Source organism: Dysidea avara, chromosome 7, assembly GCF_963678975.1.
Source record: "Dysidea avara chromosome 7, odDysAvar1.4, whole genome shotgun sequence".
Taxonomy (NCBI): domain Eukaryota; kingdom Metazoa; phylum Porifera; class Demospongiae; order Dictyoceratida; family Dysideidae; genus Dysidea; species Dysidea avara.
The window spans coordinates 11,545,079-11,566,828 of NC_089278.1; the positions used below are offsets into that span (position 1 = coordinate 11,545,079).

Consider the following 21,750-nt stretch of genomic DNA (forward strand, 5'->3'; position numbering starts at 1 on the left):
ATATGCAAAAGGCCTCAGTTTGTTTTTTAAATACTGTTGTCGTGCACCTGATTTTCTGAGATTTCTTCCTTTTGTGTGCGTGCGTGCGTGTGTGTGTGTGTGTACGTTCATGCATGGGTGTGTCCGTACATCCGTGCATACATACATGTGGTCGTTCATGCATGGGTGCATGCATACATGATACTCAAGTAGATAGAGCATTGGCCTGGTAATCAAAGGGATTCCACCCGGTTATGCCAAGTTGGTGTTCTCTTAAGCAAGAAACTTTACCAGTACCTAGCTGTGTAATGGGGACCTTGTGGCCTGGCATTAATTTGGGAAGCAAATGCCCAACTGTCCTTGTCTTGCTTAACGGTGTTTCAGTTGTTTTGGAACTTACTGTACAGTAGGGTTCCATGGCCTCTCTCCGTGATACCTCCTGCGGGTTATACCTGCTCAGGAGTACGCAAGACTAAAGGAATCTCAGTGCTGGTTCACTGGGTGGAAATAGTTGTGTTTTGCACGATTGCCAGATGTTTTACTTTGCTTTTTGCATGTGTTTGTGTATGTTTATTTGTTATTATGTCCATCCACACCTGCACTTATGCAGCAAAGTAACTTTTATGTTTAAAATAATTAGTGTGAATGCATTGCAATACATTTCATACAGGTTAGCTGTACTCTGAGCACCTCAACATACATGAAACTGGTTCTTGAATGCAATGTGATCAGGTTACCTAATAAGCTGAACAAAAAAAAGACAGTGTGGGCCAGAAATTATTCTTTTAAGTAAAAGGGGCGTTTCCCTCTCATATGCGAAGGAAGATAAAGACAAGACTTAAGACTTTGTCAAGGAAATTAAGAAATTTCATGGACAAACTTGAAACTGTTAAAAAGATAGTTCTTAGCCTTGTTTGTGGTTTAAAGTGGTTTGATACACTTCCTTAGTAACAATAAGGTGTGGTAAGTGAATTACAAAATAATTATTGAATTACAAAATACATATATGTGTGGAATTACAATAAATAATCATTCATTATCCAAAACAAATAATTTAAAATAATAATCTCTATGGACTTTATCCACAATGACGTCATGAGCACAAGATGGCTGCATTATTTGGGGACTTGTGTATAGGCACCTATGAAGAAATTGTTTTGATCGATCATATTTCACTCGTGAAGCAATATAGTGACCAGTAGCCAACAGGTATGAGTATAAAGTAACAAAAACCCATTAGAAACAAGCAAATGTTTTTCCAGCATGCAATATAAATCATATATTGAATTGTTTTGTAACTATACCTGTTGCTTAGAGGTCAATATCTCCTTCCCTATGATCGATCAAAACAATTGCTCCATAAGCACCTGTACCAATAATGTGGCTATCTTGTGCTTATGACGTCATTGTGGATAAAGTCCATTAATTTAATACTTGATGCAAGGGATAGGCACTTGGTTTGTGGTAGTAGCTCAATATCAACTTTTTTTTTTTCTTTTTTTTTTGAAATTTACAGGAGTCAAATCAGTGACCAGAATATTCAACTATTATAAGAAGTTTGACTACAAGACTATTGTGATGGGAGCATCATTTCGTAACACAGGACAGATTCTTGCACTTGCTGGTTGTGATAATCTTACTATCTCGTAAGTCTGTTATTATATAAATTGTTTACTTTATTATGAATGTTATAGTCCAGCACTGTTGGACAAACTGAAGGACTCTTCTGAGCAAGTTACTAAACAGTTGGATGCTGAGAAAGGTATGGTACCGCTCAAACGTACAGTAACATCGTACTCACTCGTACCATATATAATATGTATGTATGTACAAAAGTATGTCTGTATATTACATGTGTGTATATATTATTTATACAATGTAATAGTACTGTGTAGTAGGGACCACAAAGGAGTAGGCGTGGTCCACGAAATAACATCACCCCTGACGACGATGAGACAGTATTGGTTAGGCCCAAAACAATCTTTCAGATCAAGCCGAAATGCTTTCAACAAGTTGCTACAGAATTTTAAAATAATTTATTTAATGGAATTTTCTACTGCCTGACTGTCTGATGCCTTCAGACAAGCATAACTCGATAATGGCTAAGGCTACGGGCTTGATTTTTTCACTGTTCGACATTGCTTAAGCCCGAGAAGTGCCTTTTGGCATACCGCGGTATGTGCAATGCATTCTTCATGGACTTACCCGTGTCCTCCTTTGTGTCCCATTCATCTTTGCTGACAGCGAAAAGTGTCGTTTTGGAGATAGCATGTTATGGCTTCCCTTCATAATGGAAATTGTCTGTATTTTTCATAGTGGGTGTTTTGGTTGCAGAGGTGCTTTTCAAGCAGTTCTCGATTCATATGGGTTGAACACAGCCGACAACAAAGTGTAATGGATATTTCACTTTTCAGACGATAATTGATATAACTTGGGTGCACAGCACCATTTCTTTTGGTATGCATGGGTTGCAGAGGTGCTTTTCGAACAGTTCTAGATCCAAAATGCTGTGTAATGAGTTGAATATAGCTGACAACGAAGCATAATGGATACTAGGGCTGGGATGAATATTGAAATTCACCTTCGAATATTTGCTAATAAAATGTTTGAACATTCGAAGCTTCGGTGTTAGCTTTCAAGTTACAGGTTTTCTTGTATTTATGCACATCCGTCTTAAGTTTTATCTTTCTAAACTTATTTAATAAGTTTGTAAGCATTTGGAATGTGCATAGCAGCAGTACTGAATAACGTGATCGATTGATTGCAAATGGGCATGTTCAGTACTGCAATCATGCATAGGTAAACACCAAGTATTGGCTAAAAGTACGTTTTCCAATGCATTATCTATCACTTTATAAGGTGTTTTAAGGCTGCAACTATGGTAGCAAGCTGAACTGCAATGGTTTTAAAGTGGGCGTGACACACGAAAATTGATCGCGAACAGACGAACATTGATCACGCAAGACGAATAAGCAGCTGAAATAAAGATTTTTATTTTTTTTATTTTTTTTTTATTCATGCTTTACAGCACAAGTGCTGAAGGTCTGTAGGGCACCTGGTCCTACAGCCCGCTCAAAGACCTTAGCTACTTAGACTTTAACTACTTAAGGTGTGTTTGAAAAGTTGGAGAAAGGAGAAAAAATCCATGACTGGACCTAGGTAGCCTCGAACCTGCAGCCATCCGATTTACGCTCGAACGCTTACAGGAGTCTACCGGGTGGTCAGGATGCTTTCTCCTTGTTATTTTCATGTAATTATATCCATAGGAATTCTAGAGAGTAACTCATTATCTCTAAGTACCCGAAGTAGAACCAAATGGACACTAGTTTATTTATTCATGCTTTACAGCACAAGTGCTGAAGATTTATTCATGCTTTACAGCACAAGTGCTGAAGATAACGACGTTTATTTGTAATTCTTTCATAGGCTATGAGTGCATTACGAAGCTTCGAAGGATACTTTTATAATTCAAACTTTACTTAACCTTTGAAACCACGAAACATTCGAAGCTTCATCCCAGCCCTAATGGATACTTCACTTTTCAGACGATAATTGATATAATTAGGGTGCGCAGCGCCATTTCAGATACGGTATTTGTGGGTTCACCAGTCATAATAATAATATTTACAGAAAAAAGTTAACAAACAAGTACACAGAAAAATTTGGAATTTTCAACTAGAGTAGGGACCATACTGCAGACATGGGGCCAAGTACATTTGAAAGTACTTAAGTAAAGTACAAGTACTTTTGAATTTTCCAAGTATAAGTACAAGTACTCTGGCGACAATCAAGAGAGTACTTAAGTAAAGTACAAGTACATGCTGGAAGTACTCAAGTAAAGTACAAGTACATTTTACTGTAGCAAAATATATACTGTATTCAGTGTATTGTAGTATGTAAGTGTACCTAGTGGGGTTGGTACTTTCAGGTTTTTGTCAACTATTCACTCTCTTAAACATTTAAAATACACTAACTTAAGCAGCAGCAGCATTGTTTTTATTTGCCAGAATTCTATGACATCATTAATCGTGGCTACATGATACATAGTAAGGTTAGGGAAGGCACTAGAAGAATTGTACAATGCACCTTCATGCAATTTTGTTAAGTACCCACTGTGTAAAAACTATGCACAATGTTTGCAGTACTTACAAGTACTTAAGTACTCAAGTACAATCAAGTACTTAGCAAAGTACTTGAGTATAAGTACAAGTACACCGGGAAATTAAGGAAGTATTTAAGTAAAGTACAAGTACTTTCAAATCTGTACTTAAGTGTACTTAAGTATAAGTACTCATGTACTTGGCCCCATGTCTGGACCATAGCACATCGATATAAAGTACTGAAACAAGTTGGAGTAGTGCACGATATTGAAACACCGTGAACAATAAGAATTATATCCCTACTGTGCTCAAGGTACCATAATAAAAATGCATAGTAGGGATATAACACTTCATGTACCATGAAGCCACCTAACTTCAAAGGCAAATTTCAGGGTACATATCTCATAAACCCTGGCTTGCCATGGTACATTTAAGTTAAACCATGGCTGGCCATGGTTTATTTTAGTTAAACTGTGGCCTTGATATCTGATGAGGTAATGTTGGTTTGTTTTTAAAAGAATCCTGGCAGCATTCGATTGTGGGAGTTATTATTGCTCATGTGATGAAATCCATGAAGCCGATTTTCCATCCTACAGCACTCAGACGGAGGCAATTCGACTCCCTTACCACCCTAAGAGTTGACAAACGAAGGTTCAAGGTGAGAACTAGTGGCATGGGTAATTTACAAGCGCTTGTCCGCGTGTTTGATTACGTACCACGCCCACTCTTTGTATATCACGAGGTAACCACTCTACAGCGCAGCTTACCCCTCTGGATGTTTAGAAAACTGTGTAAACAGTGTTTAAGTGATGTAGCAACTTTGAAACACTTGTAAATCGCTAAATTGAGTGTTTACGTGATATCCATAGGATTTGCCCATTTATGTTAACAAACGTAGTCACAACGTTAGTTGTTGCTGTCCCATAATCGAATTTCACTAGTTAGTCTATAATTATAATAAATTCAGTGGTCGGTCTTGTATTGGTTTGGGTGATTAATCGCCAGCAGGCTCTTAGCCTGCATGACATGGTACATATCTGTTGTATCATGTGCCCTCGTGATTTGCCTGATATGTACACCCACACTGTCGGGCCTAACGGCCCTCAAGCTTGGATGTACATATCAGGCAAATCACTCGGGTACATGATACAACTATTACTTATTATTTTACTGTGATTTAATATCATGCACTAATCCAGCTTTTTTTTTATCGATGTGCTATGGGTCCCTACTCTACTTGAAACTTTCAAATTTTCTGTGTACTTGTATATATTATATTATTTAGATAATGTATGTACAAAAGTGAATGTATTGTTAATAAACATATCTTATGTAATTTCACGGAAATATCACATGCAACGAAAATCACCTTTACGAAATAATCTTACACCATTCAGCAGCATTTAAAACAAGAAAACGCTAACTGGCATCCGGATATTACTTTAATTACCATAACTCGACATTTCGCCTGCCTGCCTGCCTGCCTGCCTGCCTGCCTGCCTGCCTGCCTGCCTGCCTGCCTGCCTGCCTGCCTGCCTGCCTGCCTGCCTGCCTGCCTGCCTGCCAGCCAGCGTGGGATGTGCCTTTTGTAGTCCGATAAATATCTGCCTTCTTTTCTGACGAATATCTGCCTTCTGTGCTTTGCTATTCCTTTTTATGTTAGAGTTAAAGCACCGCCGCGCATGTGTATGGCACGATCGGGCGTGTCAAAAGGCTAATACAGCACTTGGTTTCTCCTCGAGCTGTATTTGCCTTGAGACACCCCCCAAGTGCTGTAATTTTCATACACAGAAGCATAGGCGGTGCTTTAAGTGTTATATTGTACTTCCTGGTCATCTGGCTTGGAGCAATTTTCTCTAGTACTCAAACCGCTGCGACTTGTGGTGATCAGGGTATCAGTAAGTGTTTAACTGATCCATTTCTAGTCGTAGACTAATAGGATTAGTTTGGCTAAATTTAGCGATTTACAATGTCACGCACGTGATCAATCATGCTGTCTTAGTAGAGTCATGTGTAAAAAGCTTCATGATCAGGCGATCAGAAAGTGTCTATACAATCTATTCCTAGCCGTAAACCAAACTCATAGGATTAGTTTGGCTGGTTTTAATGATTTACAGTGTGTTGTTTACGTAACATTCCGTAAATAAGTTCTCCACATAACTGTACTGTATTTGCCCAATTAGCTGCATAACTGTAGTACAGTTATTCAGTTGATTAGTACTGTATGGACAATACGATACGTGGCATCGCTTTGATCCTCCCACGCAAAGTACAATATGTTAGAGTTAAAGCACTGCCACGCGTGTGTACAGAAAATACAGTACGAGGGGGGGTGTCGAGAGGCTAATACAGCTCGAGGCAAAGCAGAGTGCTGTATTTGCCTCGAGACACCCCCCAAGTACTATATTTTTCGTACTCATAAGCAAGGCGGTGCTTTAAGTGTTATATTGTACTTCCTGGTCATCTGGCTCGGAGCAATTTTCTCTAGTATTCAAACCGCTACGATTTTTGGTGATATGGATATCAGTATGTGTTCATATATCTATTTCTAGTCATATACAGTAACGGACTAATAGGATTAGTTTGGCTAGTTTTATTGATTTACAATGTCACGCACATGATCAGTCGTGCTGTCTTAGTGGTATCGTGTTTAAAAAGTTTCGTGATCAGACGATCAGTAAGTGTTTATATAATCTATTTCTAGCCGTAGAACGAACTCATAGGATTAGCTTGGCTGGTTTTAGCAATTTACAGTGTGTTGTTTACGTAACATTCCTTAAATATATTCGCCACATAGCTGTACTGTATTTACCCAAGTGTGCTGTATTTGCCCAATTAAGCACATAACTGTACTGTATTTGCCCAATTAGCTGCATAACTGTACTGTATGACTCATACAGTGCAGTTATGCAGTTGATTAGTACTGTATGGACAATACGATACGCGGCATCGCTTTGATCCTCCCACGCAAAGTACAATATCTTCAATTAAATGATCATCTTCTTCATGGAAACCATACCAAGGTGTTAATTTTCTATATTGACACTTTCCTTGAAGGAGCAGATTTATAATAGATGCCACTAAAATATTTGAGGCTCTTAACAGACTGTAGCATCAGGTAGCTGTTAAGCTGCACTTGCCACGCCTCCTTAAAAGTTCAGAACACTCCACGACAACAATCTAGATCGGTAGGTGATCTAGATCAGTAGGGGGAAAAGGAATTGTGCCACAGCCACTACTGCATAGGTGAGTGGCAAGATTGAGATACTTTAATACAGGAGTGACAGCTACACATGTATTTCATACCTATGTTCTAACAAAAGGTTGATTAACAAACTATATATACAGAGTTAGGGTCATTAGTCTAAAAATGTAACTCGTTGTATATTACTCGTTACTTCTACACAATGTAATGCGCTACAGTTACATATTACTCACAGGAAAAAGCAACAAGTTACATATTACTCATTATTCTAACAGCTGTAACTACAGTAGTAATATTGTTCGTTACAAGCTAGTAAGTTCAACCTTCTACCAGCCTACAACTACAAGTGTCAGGAGACATGCGTTTCTCTGGTACAGTTCAGCAGGTAATTTTCATTTTTAGACATTCAAATATTTCAATGACACCCTTCTCTTCAAAACTAGATTCACAAGTCCTGTTATTCTTTGAAAATAAATTCCCTCAATGTAATCCAACATTTTGACATGAGTTTGTATTCGCTCGCATAGTTTTAGCTTAATACTAATGATTGTAGTGGGTAAACAGTATCATTACTGTGGGAATACTGCATCTGTTAGTGATTTTAAAATACTCCTTAAAAATTCAGATTTTACCTCTTCTGTGAAATTTTCTGTTCCAAAAATAACCTCCTTCTATAGGGTATGACATCTAAATATATACATTTTTGATATAATAATTATGTTTGAGAAAGTAACTATTAGATACTTTAATTTATGGTTGGCATGTTATTATGAATTGTATCTACTACAACAGCTAAACAATTGGATTTAGAAAAGGTTTCTTTGGATGAAAAGCAATTTCGATGGCTGCTCAATGAAGACCAAATGGCTACAGACAAACTTTCTGAGGGAATTCGCAAGTTTGCAGCTGACACTGTCAAACTGGAGAAAGTTATTCGTGAGAAATTGCAGCAATAAGAAATCAATAGAACTGAGTTACACTTGCTAGAGGTAGTGTACCAATAGATAGATAGATAGTAGTAGTAGTAGTAGTAGTAGTAGTAGTAAACTCTATTTTTGATTATCATGTAGCATTTCAATCCTGTACACTACAACCTTATTGCATAATATAATTGCGGTTTACTGTTTGAGCACTAGTGGTCAACTTGTTGCAATGAATTTCTATTTAGTTGATCACACATCTTACACCATAATATGATTGATTTGATTGATTTTTATTAATTTGTGAAAATTCACAGGGGAGAGTAAAAGGCTAAAGAGCCTATAAGAACACATACTATTATCTATGATTACACACTAACAAGGGGTAGTCACTTCTATACCGCCAGTTGATACACTTGCGACCTGGATCAAGAAATTTTGATCATCGAAATTTCACCTTGATCGCTTGATTACACTTTTAAAAGTGCCTTGATTCTTGATAGTCTACCGTAAAATACTAGTAAATTATCATGTTGCTAAAGTTAGCTTTGAAAGGTGCTTGATCGTCACTTTTGCGGACGTATTGATCGCTTGATTCATTGTAAAAAAGCCCTTTGATCGCTTGATTCCGGTCGTAAGTGTTTTAACAGACGGTACTGAAGTGACTACCCCTTAAAATAACAGCAATCGCAAGAAGTGAACCTTGAACTCTCACACGCCCGCCCCCTTGCATTCCGTTACTATGGTGAGAAAACTCCAAATAAAGCGCAACTGTGTGCACTAGTCTTGGAGGTGGCACCGTGATGCAGTTTGAGAAGTACGCGAGTGGGGGAGCGTACAGCAGGTGAGCTAAATGTTAACGGTAATGTTGCTGGGTTAAACTGCAAGTCCTGTGTACGTGTGCTGAAGTGCGAATTAATACACTATTTTGGAATCGCTAGAGGTGTTAATAACCGTTAATAATGATAATTCGGATTGGTGGAACTCTGTGTAGTTCTTGTTTTCGGAATGGGCACGTATTTTATAATTACTTAGTGACTATCGTCGCTTTTAAAGTAAAAATTTTGAAATTTTAGCTCATCGGGAGATGGACTTCAATCGTCACGTCAGCAGAAGCTTGATCGACAAGTATGTTTTCATTTATTTATCGCCATGGTAATGAAAATGTGTTAATATACTATTTTGCGTTAGCTGTACGTAATGTTTAGTGTTCCAAGAAACATCAGTGTGAGTTTAGGAATATATAACTAATTTTGATGTTTATTGATATGATTCACTGTTTGTCATTTATTCTATTTAGAGAGCTTTGCTGGAACAAAAGAAGAAGCAGCAAAGAATGTACACTGGTAAGTATCTAATCTAATTCAGTGAACTCATGTTCTCTAATGTGAAAGTCAAGCAGGCTAGATAGCTTGCCCCGTGACTTGGATAATAAATCAATTAAGTACATACCAGCCATAATTTTAATTTGACGTCAAAGTCAGGCGTAGTCTGGATTGAGGTTTGAAATAGATAGAGAGGTACTTGATTGCCAGTTTTGGGATGGAAAAATTATTTATTTATTAATGCTTTATAGTACGCACACAAGCATGAGCTTAGGTACACACAGAGATACAAGAATTTGACAACACACATGGTGTACTAAAGGTCTGTAGGCTTGTGCCTACAGCCCAAATGGTGCCTATAGCCAAAATGATGCATACAAAATAATCCCATTCCTTGTGCAGTAGCTAAGTTGCAGAAAGGAGAAGAAAATCCCTGGGCAGCCATTGAATTTATGCTCGGATGCTTACAGGAGCTGTTAGGTAGTCAGGATATTTCTCCTTGTTAATTTCATGCATTTTTATCCATAGGAACCTTAGAGAGTGACTTATTATCTCAAAGTACCCATGGACAATGCTTTATTAAGGCTTCACAGTATAGGTGCTGAAATATTCGTTCGTTTTCTCTTTGATAGCTAGCTAGCTAGCTAGCATACAGATCACTGACTTCTATGTGCATCTTGTAGTCTGTTAAATTTGAAACATCTCATGTACATCACATGTCACAAACATTCACAAAGTAAACAAGTTGCTAGTTTTAAAAACCAGGCACCCAGTCATTATAGTTACTAGCTATCCCTTGTTTAGTATTCAGTCATGTATAATATTCAGTAACTCTTGGTTCTATAGTATGCTATTGTAACTAGTTTATAGTTAGACTAAAGCCTCAAGACTACCTTGTATGTGTGTAGAAGAGTCAGACAACTTCCAAGGAATTTGCTGTTTTAGCAACCTCATGGACTGGTGGTACATTGCCCATATACTCACCTGTAGCCCATTGGGAAAGGCATTTACCATGTTTTTGGTTCACCTGTATTTAACACCAGTACAAATGGGAATGCCTTTACACAACGCTTGGCCGCCTGGATAGTTAATGCTGGCTATATACGGACTCGTATCTCACAAACATAATTGTTTTTACTCATGTGGGTACAAAAAGACAGACATATAATGTACATACATTCATACACACAGTATTGTATTTTAGATTAAATATCAGAAGTAAGCACCCAAGTAATAAATAAGTAGTGAAGCAAGTGATGGCATCACAACATAACTATGTGGCAAAATCCCTACATTTTATATTAAATGCTGCAGTAGAAATTTTCCTGCACATATGCATGTAACAATTGGCCACAGAAACTAAGACACAGCAACCACACTCCTTATTGATCAATCATGTTGAAAACTTCTCTGGCCCACCTGAGATCAGCAGCCAGATCAAGATACTCTAATAGAGCAGTCACCCTAATACAATAACCACGTGTGTTATTCTAATAAGGCCACTCCAGCTAGATTTCCTGTTTCCCCGTCCTTATGCTAACTACTACATATGAAGACAGCTACACGTGTTTTGTACATGTCTATTACACAGCTACAAGTGGACAATCCATGTTAACTACTACTTCAGCTGCACCTGCAGCATAAATTGTGGCCATTCAGTTCAACATGAGGATTGTTCGATGTGGGCGAGACTTGACTGTATCCTCGTCACTAACTTTTAATTAAGAACAGTTTTCCTGCAGCATTTATCAGCACTCGCTTGCGTCATGCTTTCCCTTGTGTCTAATAAAGAATTCGGGGTAAAATTATCATGTGATACTTAAAATAAGTCAGTTTGCAGAATAATGAAATTTTTCTTGCTTGATAAAAAAATCCATGTGGGCAGTGGACAGGAAATCAAGTTGGAGTGGCCTAAAACACTTAAATCCCTTTCTCACTGTATAGAAAACACTGTGCTTGTCTTATGTGACTGCAGTTCTTATAACTGCCAGAAATCCCATTTTTTTGTTGTTTTATGGATTTAGTAATCCGTAGAAAAAAGAAATTTGTTATATATGAAGTATGTGTAGGTGACAACTTATTCTTCTACAATATAGGTATGGTAGTTGCCAATTCCAGTGTTACTAGACCACTGTCATCACGAGGGTTAAAGAACTCAAGTCGGCCATCTTCCTCGCAGGCATCAACAAGTAAGAGTCTGCCATGTACTTGTAGCAATGCAGTGATTTTAGCCGACTTCACAGTATGTTTCATTGCCCATAATCAACTTATTCTAACTCATTATATTGTTAATGCTGTGTGATCGTTTTTGTAGTCAGCAACTCATCTCAGATGCTGCAGTCTAGTAGTAGCTCCCTAAGTACAGATACAGATATACAAAGTCCTAGCAAGCCTAAATTACTAGTTCCTGATAAAAACCCTGATACTTTAGAACACACTTTGGAACCTGTTTCAGATTCTGATCATGGGTTGTTGGTTAAGGAGAGACACAATGATACTACTACTAAGCCTGAAATTGTTGCTGACAAGGTGATGCATTTTTCTTATTTAAGTACACTGTATGTATAGTGCATCGTGTTTGCAATAGCAATCAAACACAACACAGAAACGATTGGCAGAATTAGGTATAGCAGCCAGTGTTGATTATTGTGATGATTATGATGATAAGCAATCATCAACAATGTTGCTGAGTAGTGATAATGATGAGGATGATGGTGATGATGATAGCAATGCTCCTATAGTACCTATTGGTCTCACTCCCACTTCTAGTCCAGAGCAATTACCTGATTTGTTGCCACATAATAATAATAATAAACAGCCTACCCAGTCACAGCAAAAGGAGGCCCACTCAAGTGATGTGGCTGCTAAACCTCAGCAAGATCTTCCTAACATTGGAAACTTGGAGGTGTTTGCTCTAAAGTGAGTTTGATAATGGACCCCAGTATTTTATTAATACTAAGGGAAATCTGAATACCGTAACTTCTTAACTCCTCTGTCATTAATGTTATGGTTCATACTATTATGTCCATTGTGACAGCTCTGGTTTGGATTAAACTACTTGGTGGCCGTTTTAATTTATTAATAACACTTATTTACTGATGTACTGTTGATGGCTCACATCTTAGCAGGGGCATAGCCAGAACCTGGCCTAGACCCAGACATCAATAATTGCATTCGTCAAGATCGGTGTACTCTAATAGGCATTTAGAGGTATTCTACTAAGATGCTGGCATGTAGATACCCTAATAAAACGGTCACCCTAATAATAAACATTATGAATTGTTGGCAGATATGCCTTTGCTATATTATCTAGCTATATTATTATGTATCAGGGACTTGCATCACCAAAAGTCTTACTATGCCGCCCCTAAGGTTTAGCCAGTTCAGGCCACATCAGTATGCTTATGTATTTATGGAAAGGCTCTTATTAGAATTAAAAACCCTCTAAAGTGTTATAAGCACATGATTGATGCCTTGTCAGTTACGTTATAATCATCTCACATGCCAATTACTTCTGACTTTTTGTAAGTTTGATATTTACGCTTGATTGCATGCTATCTTTCCTTTCTTTGCAGACCAGTATCACAGAATACAATGTTACAGTGTAGAATTACTAGGGATAAACATGGACTGGACCATGGAATGTATCCTATCTATCATTTACATCTGGAACGTGGTAATGGTCAAAAAGTATGTGCTCTAATAATTATGTATAAGGTATAGCATTATTTTAGCCTTCTTCACATGGTATTCCTTACAAAAACTTTCTGACTGTTACACAGTTTTATGATAGCAAGCTTGTCACAGGCTTGTGTGATCTAATATATTTCGTGGACTGGACTCACGGACTGAGCTGGAAACACTTTAAATAATAATCCAGGCATTGTCCATTTCTTGCAACACTGGAGACACCACTATCGAGCTACAACTGCTGGTACTGCTCTTCCTTACAAGTCACAAAGGTAGTGCGTACACTAATTAATTAGAATATACTTACGATACTCGTGTACGTGCACTAGTAGTAATAAAGCATGATAGAGGCTAAGGCTATTGTAGCGTTGATGTTTTATTGTAAGCGTATTCTAATTACTTAGTCCACGCACTACCTTTATGACATGTAAGGAAGAGCAGTACCAGCATTTGTAGCTCAATAGTGGTGTCTCCAGTGTTGCAAGAGATGGATAATGCACGGATTACCGTTTAAAAGCTGTTTCCAGCTCAGTCCATGAGTCCAGTCTGCGATTCCAGTCCATGAGACCAATCCGCTAAATATGTTAGGCCGGCCTGTATCATAGACTTGCAAGCATGAACTTTGTGTTTGGTGATAGGATTGTGACAGGATAGTGCAATATTAATGGCAGTCACAGGTACTATATAGGGTTGGGAGGTATTCAGTTTCTAAAGGTATCTTTCAGTGGTTTTCTAAAATACTGAATACCGAATTTAAAATGTTTTGCTAATTTAGTGGTGGCCATACATGAGTCAAGCATGCAACATGTTTATACTGTGGACAAGCACAGACATATGTGTGTTGGAAGTATTCACAATCAATTTTTTTAAATCCTTTTTAAGATATCATACTTCAAACCAAACTTTGTAGCTTTTACTGCAAACACAAAGTGGGATATAACGTACTCAAGAGTGTAAAATATACTATAGTGATACTGAGGTGTTTTTCCTAATACTGTACCATTCATCAAAAATGCAACTCTGCCCATCCCTAGACTCACAGGCTTGTGATACTATATATTACAGGCATGTTGGTTTAGTACTTTACGGTATAGTGATGAAACTTCTTGGTATAGAACCCTCCTATTGCTACCTTTGTTGCTACTGGTTATTGCATTACTCACATAGGAGTGGAGCACCTACATAGATCAGTTGTATGTATTGACTTACCTTCTACCCATTAAGTGTTGTTTTTTTTATATCATAGCAAAGAGCTGTCATATTTCATTGCGTAGGTACAAAACTCAAATACCTACAGCCCAACACGTCTGCTACAGTGCTGTGACTTGTGCATCCAGGAGTGTGCACTTTTAGGATTCTGTAGTAGGCCTGTACACTGCATGCCTTTTTAAGTTAAAGTTATCAGGCTAGTAACCAATTTTGTAACAAGACTGTACACTCTACCATTTCAGGCCTACAAAAGCATTCACAAGCTTGTTGACATTTAAAGCACATAAACTTTAGGCTTGTACACAGGACTAATGTTTTTGTGTGTAAAAGAACTGTACGCAGGACCAGAGGCCATAGTCCATTGGCTGGACCACTTTCAGTTGGAAAAAGATCAAGATACTGAGCAATCATCACAATATACAGTGTATTCTAATAGAGGAATATAGCCACTGTTCTTATTACACTGGCTTTTCTAAGCCATTTATTTTCTTGTACTTTTCAAAGGTGCCACCTGCGTGGAATTACATTAGGTTATTTGATCATGCATGTCTCTCAAGAGCAATTTCAAAAGCACTTCCAAATGTAAGCTTTCACTTTCAGAATTTCTGAAATTTAGCTACAGTAACAGCTAGCTATTAGACATGAAAATGAATTACTTGCTGCTGTAGCACACCATTGCCAGTATGTAAAATGACCTCCGGATACCGTTTCAGAGCAACTGTTTTTTCAAAAATTTCTCTGGGGGAGCATGCTCCTGAACACCTAGCTTTGCATTAGTGGTGTGCGATATCAGGATTTTTATTTCGATATGTTATCGATACGATATTGGGGTAAATATCGAAATTTCGATACGATTTTCGATAATTTTTAATTGTGTGGGTGGTGTAAATGCGTGGGTGGCCGATATTTATAAATATGCTTGAAATACAATTTACACACAAACTATTGCATAAAACTAATAATAAGCCTAGAAAACTGGTAGACAAGTTTTTAAAGTGGCTAGATAGTACAGAACCAACCTTCATTTCTAGCGTGATTGCACAATCACACACTAAATGCTGTAAATTTATCGAAATATTCTTCGATATTTCGATAATTATCGTAAAATATAACCTTTTCGATAAATATCGAAATCTGCTAAAGCAGTATTGAAAATCGATACGATAACAATATCGACAAAATTATCATGAAATCGATATTTTTTCGATATATCGCACATCACTACTTTGCATGTGCTTTTGTGTGTCATGGAAAACAGATAATCTCTGATGCAAATATCACATCATTCGTTACTGGCTTCTAATGCACACTAAACAAAGCTAAGTGCATTAGAAGCTAGTAACGAATGTATGAAGAAAACTACAGCTTGGCAGTGGCCATAGCTCCTGGCATCAAAGTATGTACACTATATATGTGACTGGATCTGCCAAAACCCAGCATATTGTTGCATTTTTCAAATTCTTTAGTATTGAATATTTATAATCTACTTAACCACATGTATGCTCTGGCGAGTTTCAGCAGAGTTACAACTGTAGAAAGTAGCAACAACTGAAAGATTGATTTGTACAGCAAGTATATGGTTTACAGGAATTTACACAAGAACGCAGTGATATACGGAGTTGCACCTTGCACCATCATGTATCTTCACTACATGCAAAGATGAATCAGTGAACGTGTACAATCGCTTCAACATGACATAAACAAATACCCATATCTCACGTATCCGTTAATCTAATTTTCGAACTCTTCTTTAGTAGGCGAACAAGATGAAATTTATGGAATTTTTACCCATTGCAATCAATGGTTTATACTGTAAACTGACTTGCACCGCTATACCAGGTTTTCGCAGATCCGGTCACACTTATCCTGGTTGTGATGCTCTAATATAGCAGTCACTCTATTACAGTAGTCAAATTTAGTAATATTCTGATAGCCTGCTGAAATCACTCTCAGATTTGCACTATCACATGTCAAAATTTCCTTGGGCACATACACCATGCTTCGCATACTAGTGTGCACTGTTATACGGAATTAGCAAAAGTGATAAAGGTGTATGTGTTCCCCTCAAAACTGAGCTTATACTTTTAACCCTCTCACCATCAAAATTGTAGATGCTCCAGTCTAAACTGCTATGACTTACAAACCAATGACCATACAATATATGGGAATTCACTTTATGCAACCACTAATACCATTATGTAACTTTAAAGTGAAAAAAACTCATCAAATCTCTCACAACAGACTAGTATTGTTTATAATAACACAGTAAACATCGCTAACCTGTTGATAGTTGAAGTGATTATTTCCAAGTCTGGTTTTTAGGTGTTTGAACAAGTGTCCATATATGCATGAGGCCACTGATTCAAGACATACAAAGGTAGCACATGCCATATAATCCATCTCCTTACTGTTTCTCTACCATTTTCGCTTCAAAGAATCATGTACAGTGCTTAGTACGTATATCAAGTAAAGTAGTGGTGATGCCATGTAATAGTGCACGAGGTACCGGTTATCCCTGTTCCTGTTCACTATAAGGGCATGACCGCTATTGAATAAGCAAAAGGGCTACTAAACGTTTCACAGAAGTAACATAGCGCTATGGTGATTATGGCAGTGAGCTGGTTAAATAATTTTTTCTAAACCAGAGTGAATGCATACTGTACGTTATAGTTAAAGCACCGCCACACGTGTGTACAGAAAATACAGCACAAGGGGGCGTGGTGAGAAGCTAATACAGCACGAGGTGAAGCCAAGTGCTGTATTTGCCTCGAGACACCCCCTGAGTGCTGTATTTTTCTAGCCGTAGAACAAACTGGTAGAATTATTTTGGCTGGTTTTAGTGATTTACAATGTGTTGTTTTTGTAACATTCCTTAAATAAATCTCAGCATAACCTGTATTTGCCCAAGTATGCTGTATTTGTCCAATTAAGCGCATAACTGTACTGTATTTGCTCAATTAGTTGCATAACTGTTCTGTATGACTCATACAGTATAGTTATGCAGTTAATAAGTACTGTATGGACGATACGGTACACAGCATCGCTTTAATCCTCCCACGCAAAGCACAGTATATGTGCGTAATGTAGAAGTAGATGATTTTTCTTTACAATTGTGATGGTCTATTTATATAGGTATTTCTGATGGCTGCTCGGTTAAGGAAGAAAAGTAAAAGTGCTAATTATGCAATCTCCGTGGACCCACTAGAACTGAAGAGAAACTCTTCCTGTTTTATAGGGAAATTAAGGTACTTATGAGCATGTACATGTAATTTAGCACCAGAATTTGTTGAATGTATTGTCTACTTAAAGCCTCCAAGCCCTACCTGACTCAAATCCCCCCCCATATGACAGGCGCCACTTAAAATGCTGTAGTTAACAACCATCCTAGAAACTTTATACGCACAGACTTTTACAGAACAGTCTTGGTACATCGATCTTAAAATCCAGGATTAAAAACAGGAAACAATCACAGACAGCCAGATACAGATTCTTTTTTTAATTGCCAAAGCTGGTTTGCCAACCTACCCCCATCATTCCATGCCACAATAGCAAACTCACTGGTGGCATGTGTCTTTTCTGGCACCATTTAGTGTCTAACTTATGCACTTTGCCTTTCCTTTTATCAAACAGTACAGTAGTACTGTTTAAGTAGCATTCCCCCTGAAAATGACACGCGCTGCCCAAAATGCTGCCTTTAAAATCATCCTAGAAACGTCTTACATGATGAAAATCACCTTTACGGATAGTATTAATCCATCTGACATCAAATACAGAAGAAAACACTTACAGGTGGCCAGATATAGTTTTTTTTTTAAATCACTGAAACTCGAAACTTTTGCCTACCTGCCTGCCTGCCTGCCTGCCTGCCTGCCTGCCTGCCTGCCTGCCTGCCTGCCTGCCTGCCTGCCTGCCTGCCTGCCTGCCTGCCTGCCTGCCTGCCTGCCTGCCTGCCTGCCTGCCTGCCTGCCTGCCTGCCTGCCTGCCTGCCTGCCTGCCTGCCTGCCTGCCTGCCTGCCTGCCTGCCTGCCTGCCTGCCTGCCTGCCTGCCTGCCTGCCTGCCTGCCTGCCTGCCTGCCACCTGCCTGCCTGCCTGTGGGATATGGGATAGGATAAAATGTCACTAAATGAAAATTATTCCTACATTAATGTAGGAAAGATTTAGTGCCGCAAACACTAAATTTTCCCTACATTACTGAGGAAAGATTTAGTGCCTAAGCATTAAATCTCTCCTGCATTACTGTAGGGAAGATTTAGTGGCAGTAGTAATAAATCTTTCCTGCAGTAATGTAGAGAAGATTTAGTGCCAGTAGCACTGAATGTACCAAAACAACTATGTTGAGGTATGTAGATGTCATTGTCTTTGCAAAAACTCTTTATTGTATTGTACTTGTATTCTTTATTTATTTCAACATACATTGGTGCATTCTTTATTTATTTCAACATACATTGGTGCAGCGTTATTAAAATGCACACCTTTGTAGAAAATTGTGTTGGTCTGCATGAATGCTTTTCACACCAAGCCATTGTTCTAGGACCATTGTATTTATAGAGCTTTGCATAGATAAGATCAAAGGAAAAAGTGTACTTTAAATTTCATGAAGTACACTTGAGAGGAAAGAGTGTACTTTAAATTTCATTTCATGAAGTACACTTGCCCAAAGAGTGCTTTATTGTATGAGTAAAGCACTTTTTGCAGTGCAATAAAGCACTCTTCGTGGGCAATAAAGCACAGTTGCCCACATGCTCTAGTGCAGGCTAATAGTCCACGGTGCTCATACCAGTACGACTAATCACCCAAGCCAGTGAAGGTGATAGCCTGCTCCATGCTGAGTGGTCAGTCACCCCCAGCCAACATGGGTTCTACCACCAGATTGCATTTATAAACATACCTAAATGCTTTGATGATGGGTGGGAGAAAGTAATGTTACTGTTTCATTTCTTAATGTAAATGGAGATATCACAGAAATACTTCACCATGTGTCACAATAGAATCGATTGTGGGTTGTGACCAAAACATGCCAAAATATGCAATGAATGTCTACCATGCCAAACTATGTGTGAGTTACTTTGTTAAACCAGTCTGTGTGCTTTCAGACTGCTAATAATTCATGCAACTTGTGTTGATTACAGGTCCTAGTGTATGGTGAAGCTACATGACTAGAAAACCACCTCGTGCTTTATTGGCATCTTGGCCACACACCTCATGTATAATAAGCAAGGTATTGCTTTAAATGATTTATTTTTCATATAGCATGAGCAAGGCAATGCTTTAACATATACGCAAAGTAACATACTTCAACAACAACACCTTCTAGCTTGCATAACTGCTAAAATTTAATTTACAAGTACTGGTTTGACTGGTTCTTTCACTGGTTAGAAATCATTTGTTCAGTCGCTTAGCTTAATTAGCTGGTATGAGTGGTTAGGCATTCTATGTATCTAGTAACTTACACTAACTAGTGCTTATGTTAAATATATTATATCAAATAACATATGACCTATCTCAACTTTGCAGCATAACCTTACATTATTTACAGATCTTACACAAGCGTAATAAAATTAACGATCGTCTTTAAGTGTAATTAAAGAAAATATTATCAACAAAATCTAGGAAATGACTGGAACGTGTTAATGAGAAATTGAGGTAGTATATAAAAATAGCAGGAATACCTTCATAGGAGAAATCTATATATGTAAAGCTGAAAAAAGCCGTCTGACTGTCACACTGCTTACTCTCCAAACTTGGCGAGAATCGACACAATCTATGCCGATAACAAAGCACTCATCATCCGGCTACTCTAAGATTATTATCACAAGCTCACATGTGCTTCTGTTCGTTTTCTACAACGCGTAGAAGGTGAAGGTATATAGAAAACTTTACAGTAGCTTTTGGTGCACACCTTTTTAAATCTCAACTTTTAGCTCATAGCATCTTGGCATGCAAAGCACGTATCGACGCAAAGTTTTAGCGAAATCAAATGCCCATAATCTGGCAACTCGAGCGTTGTTGTAGCAAATCAATACGCTTTTGTTTGTTCTTCATAGGGCAATGAAAGCACTGGTGTAGGAAAGCATCACTAAAAAGTTGAGCTACATTCCTGTCAAATCATACTGTGGCAATTTGCGCACTCAACTTATTATAACCAATCTGGGTTCAATCCCCGCTTAAACCATAAATTTTTAAAAAACTTATGAGACCTTTTTGATGCACCTTTTGGTTCTATCTGACCATGCAATTGTTTATCCACAAATTCTTATGCTCACAGTTTTCAGCATTGGCTATAGGCTGCCTTACATCATAGGGACTCTTATAACACTTTTGTGGTAGGGCTGGCAAATTACCACCAAACTGTGTGTTTGTCCGGTATGTATGTAAAAGTTCTTTCCACTTAATGTTCAGATTTAGCTACCTCATACTGCTGTGGAAAATAAGCAACTTGGATACAAAACCATACATGTAGTTTATCTTTGTACAACTATTTCACTATTCCTGCTTATATCCTTTTACTGTAGATCTGCAATATTAATGGTGATGTTTAAATACCTGCACAGGGTTTTGTATTGCAAGAGGTATATGTGTCACTACAACATTAAAACTGAAAGTGCATAGCGTGGGGAAGTAATTCTAACTTGCCATGCAGTTACTATAACTGATGCGGGTACTATTCGAAGGTGGCTACTATCCGAGGGCGGCTACTATGAGCTTGTGTGGCAGTAGCCTGCGGTGTTTATACAGATTATCAAATGGCTGACCTTGTGTAGCCATCGTTTAATACTGTTAATCCACTTGGCTCCTCTCAGAAATGCTATTTCCAGGCTTAAAACAACTCCTTTGCTTAGTTTCTCCTTCAAACGTGTGTCATCAACACTTGTATCAGCATATTCAGATACAAGCCGTGGCTCTTATGACAGTACTTCAAGGTTGCGCTGTGGCTACTATCCGGGGTGACTATTATGTGAGCTGCAGCTATAGCAGAGTTGGGGGTAACGCGTTATGTAATAATATTACTTTTACAGTAACGAGTAATGTAACGCGTTACAAGACAAAGTAGCGAGTAATATGTAATGGATATTACATCCGGAAATTGTAACGAATGTAACGCGTTACTTCCTTTTAAGGCGCATTGTATCCAGGCACGTGATTGGTTGCATTTTGGGTCCAGGCAAGACTGGAGATAGCGTTATAGGCATGGACAAAGAATGATAGTGCATGGGGAGTGCTATTGAAGCTAAGATACAACAAAGTATGTATTTGTGGCTGAACTACACCCGAAACACGTGTCTTGCTGATGTCACTTGTAGCTGTAGGCTGGTAGCTTGTG

The 21,750-nt window shown here is 38.2% G+C and overlaps 2 protein-coding genes across 3 annotated transcripts in view; both read left to right on the top strand.

Moving 5' to 3' along the window:
• LOC136262157 (transaldolase-like) overlaps nucleotides 1-8,413 on the top strand; it is a 44,347-nt gene extending 35,934 nt beyond the window's left edge. Inside the window, exons 9-11 of the mRNA XM_066056318.1 lie at nucleotides 1,496-1,625; nucleotides 1,674-1,741; nucleotides 8,077-8,413. Coding sequence (XP_065912390.1) covers nucleotides 1,496-1,625; nucleotides 1,674-1,741; nucleotides 8,077-8,240 — 362 coding nt within the window. The 3' untranslated portion in view covers nucleotides 8,241-8,413. The remainder of the gene's footprint in view (nucleotides 1-1,495; nucleotides 1,626-1,673; nucleotides 1,742-8,076) is intronic.
• A 283-nt stretch (nucleotides 8,414-8,696) lies between these two features.
• Nucleotides 8,697-21,750, top strand: part of LOC136262154 (tubby-related protein 3-like) — a 32,175-nt gene continuing 19,121 nt past the window's right edge. Inside the window, exons 1-8 of one of the 2 annotated variants that reach the window (XM_066056312.1) lie at nucleotides 8,697-9,048; nucleotides 9,281-9,332; nucleotides 9,505-9,550; nucleotides 11,626-11,718; nucleotides 11,844-12,058; nucleotides 12,117-12,448; nucleotides 13,105-13,219; nucleotides 17,561-17,673. In XM_066056312.1, the coding sequence (XP_065912384.1) occupies nucleotides 9,008-9,048; nucleotides 9,281-9,332; nucleotides 9,505-9,550; nucleotides 11,626-11,718; nucleotides 11,844-12,058; nucleotides 12,117-12,448; nucleotides 13,105-13,219; nucleotides 17,561-17,673 (1,007 nt within the window). In that variant the 5' untranslated portion in view covers nucleotides 8,697-9,007. Of the gene's footprint in view, nucleotides 9,049-9,280; nucleotides 9,333-9,389; nucleotides 9,432-9,504; nucleotides 9,551-11,625; nucleotides 11,719-11,843; nucleotides 12,059-12,116; nucleotides 12,449-13,104; nucleotides 13,220-17,560; nucleotides 17,674-21,750 lie in introns of those variants that run through there. The other variant, XM_066056313.1, reaches the window with a different exon arrangement.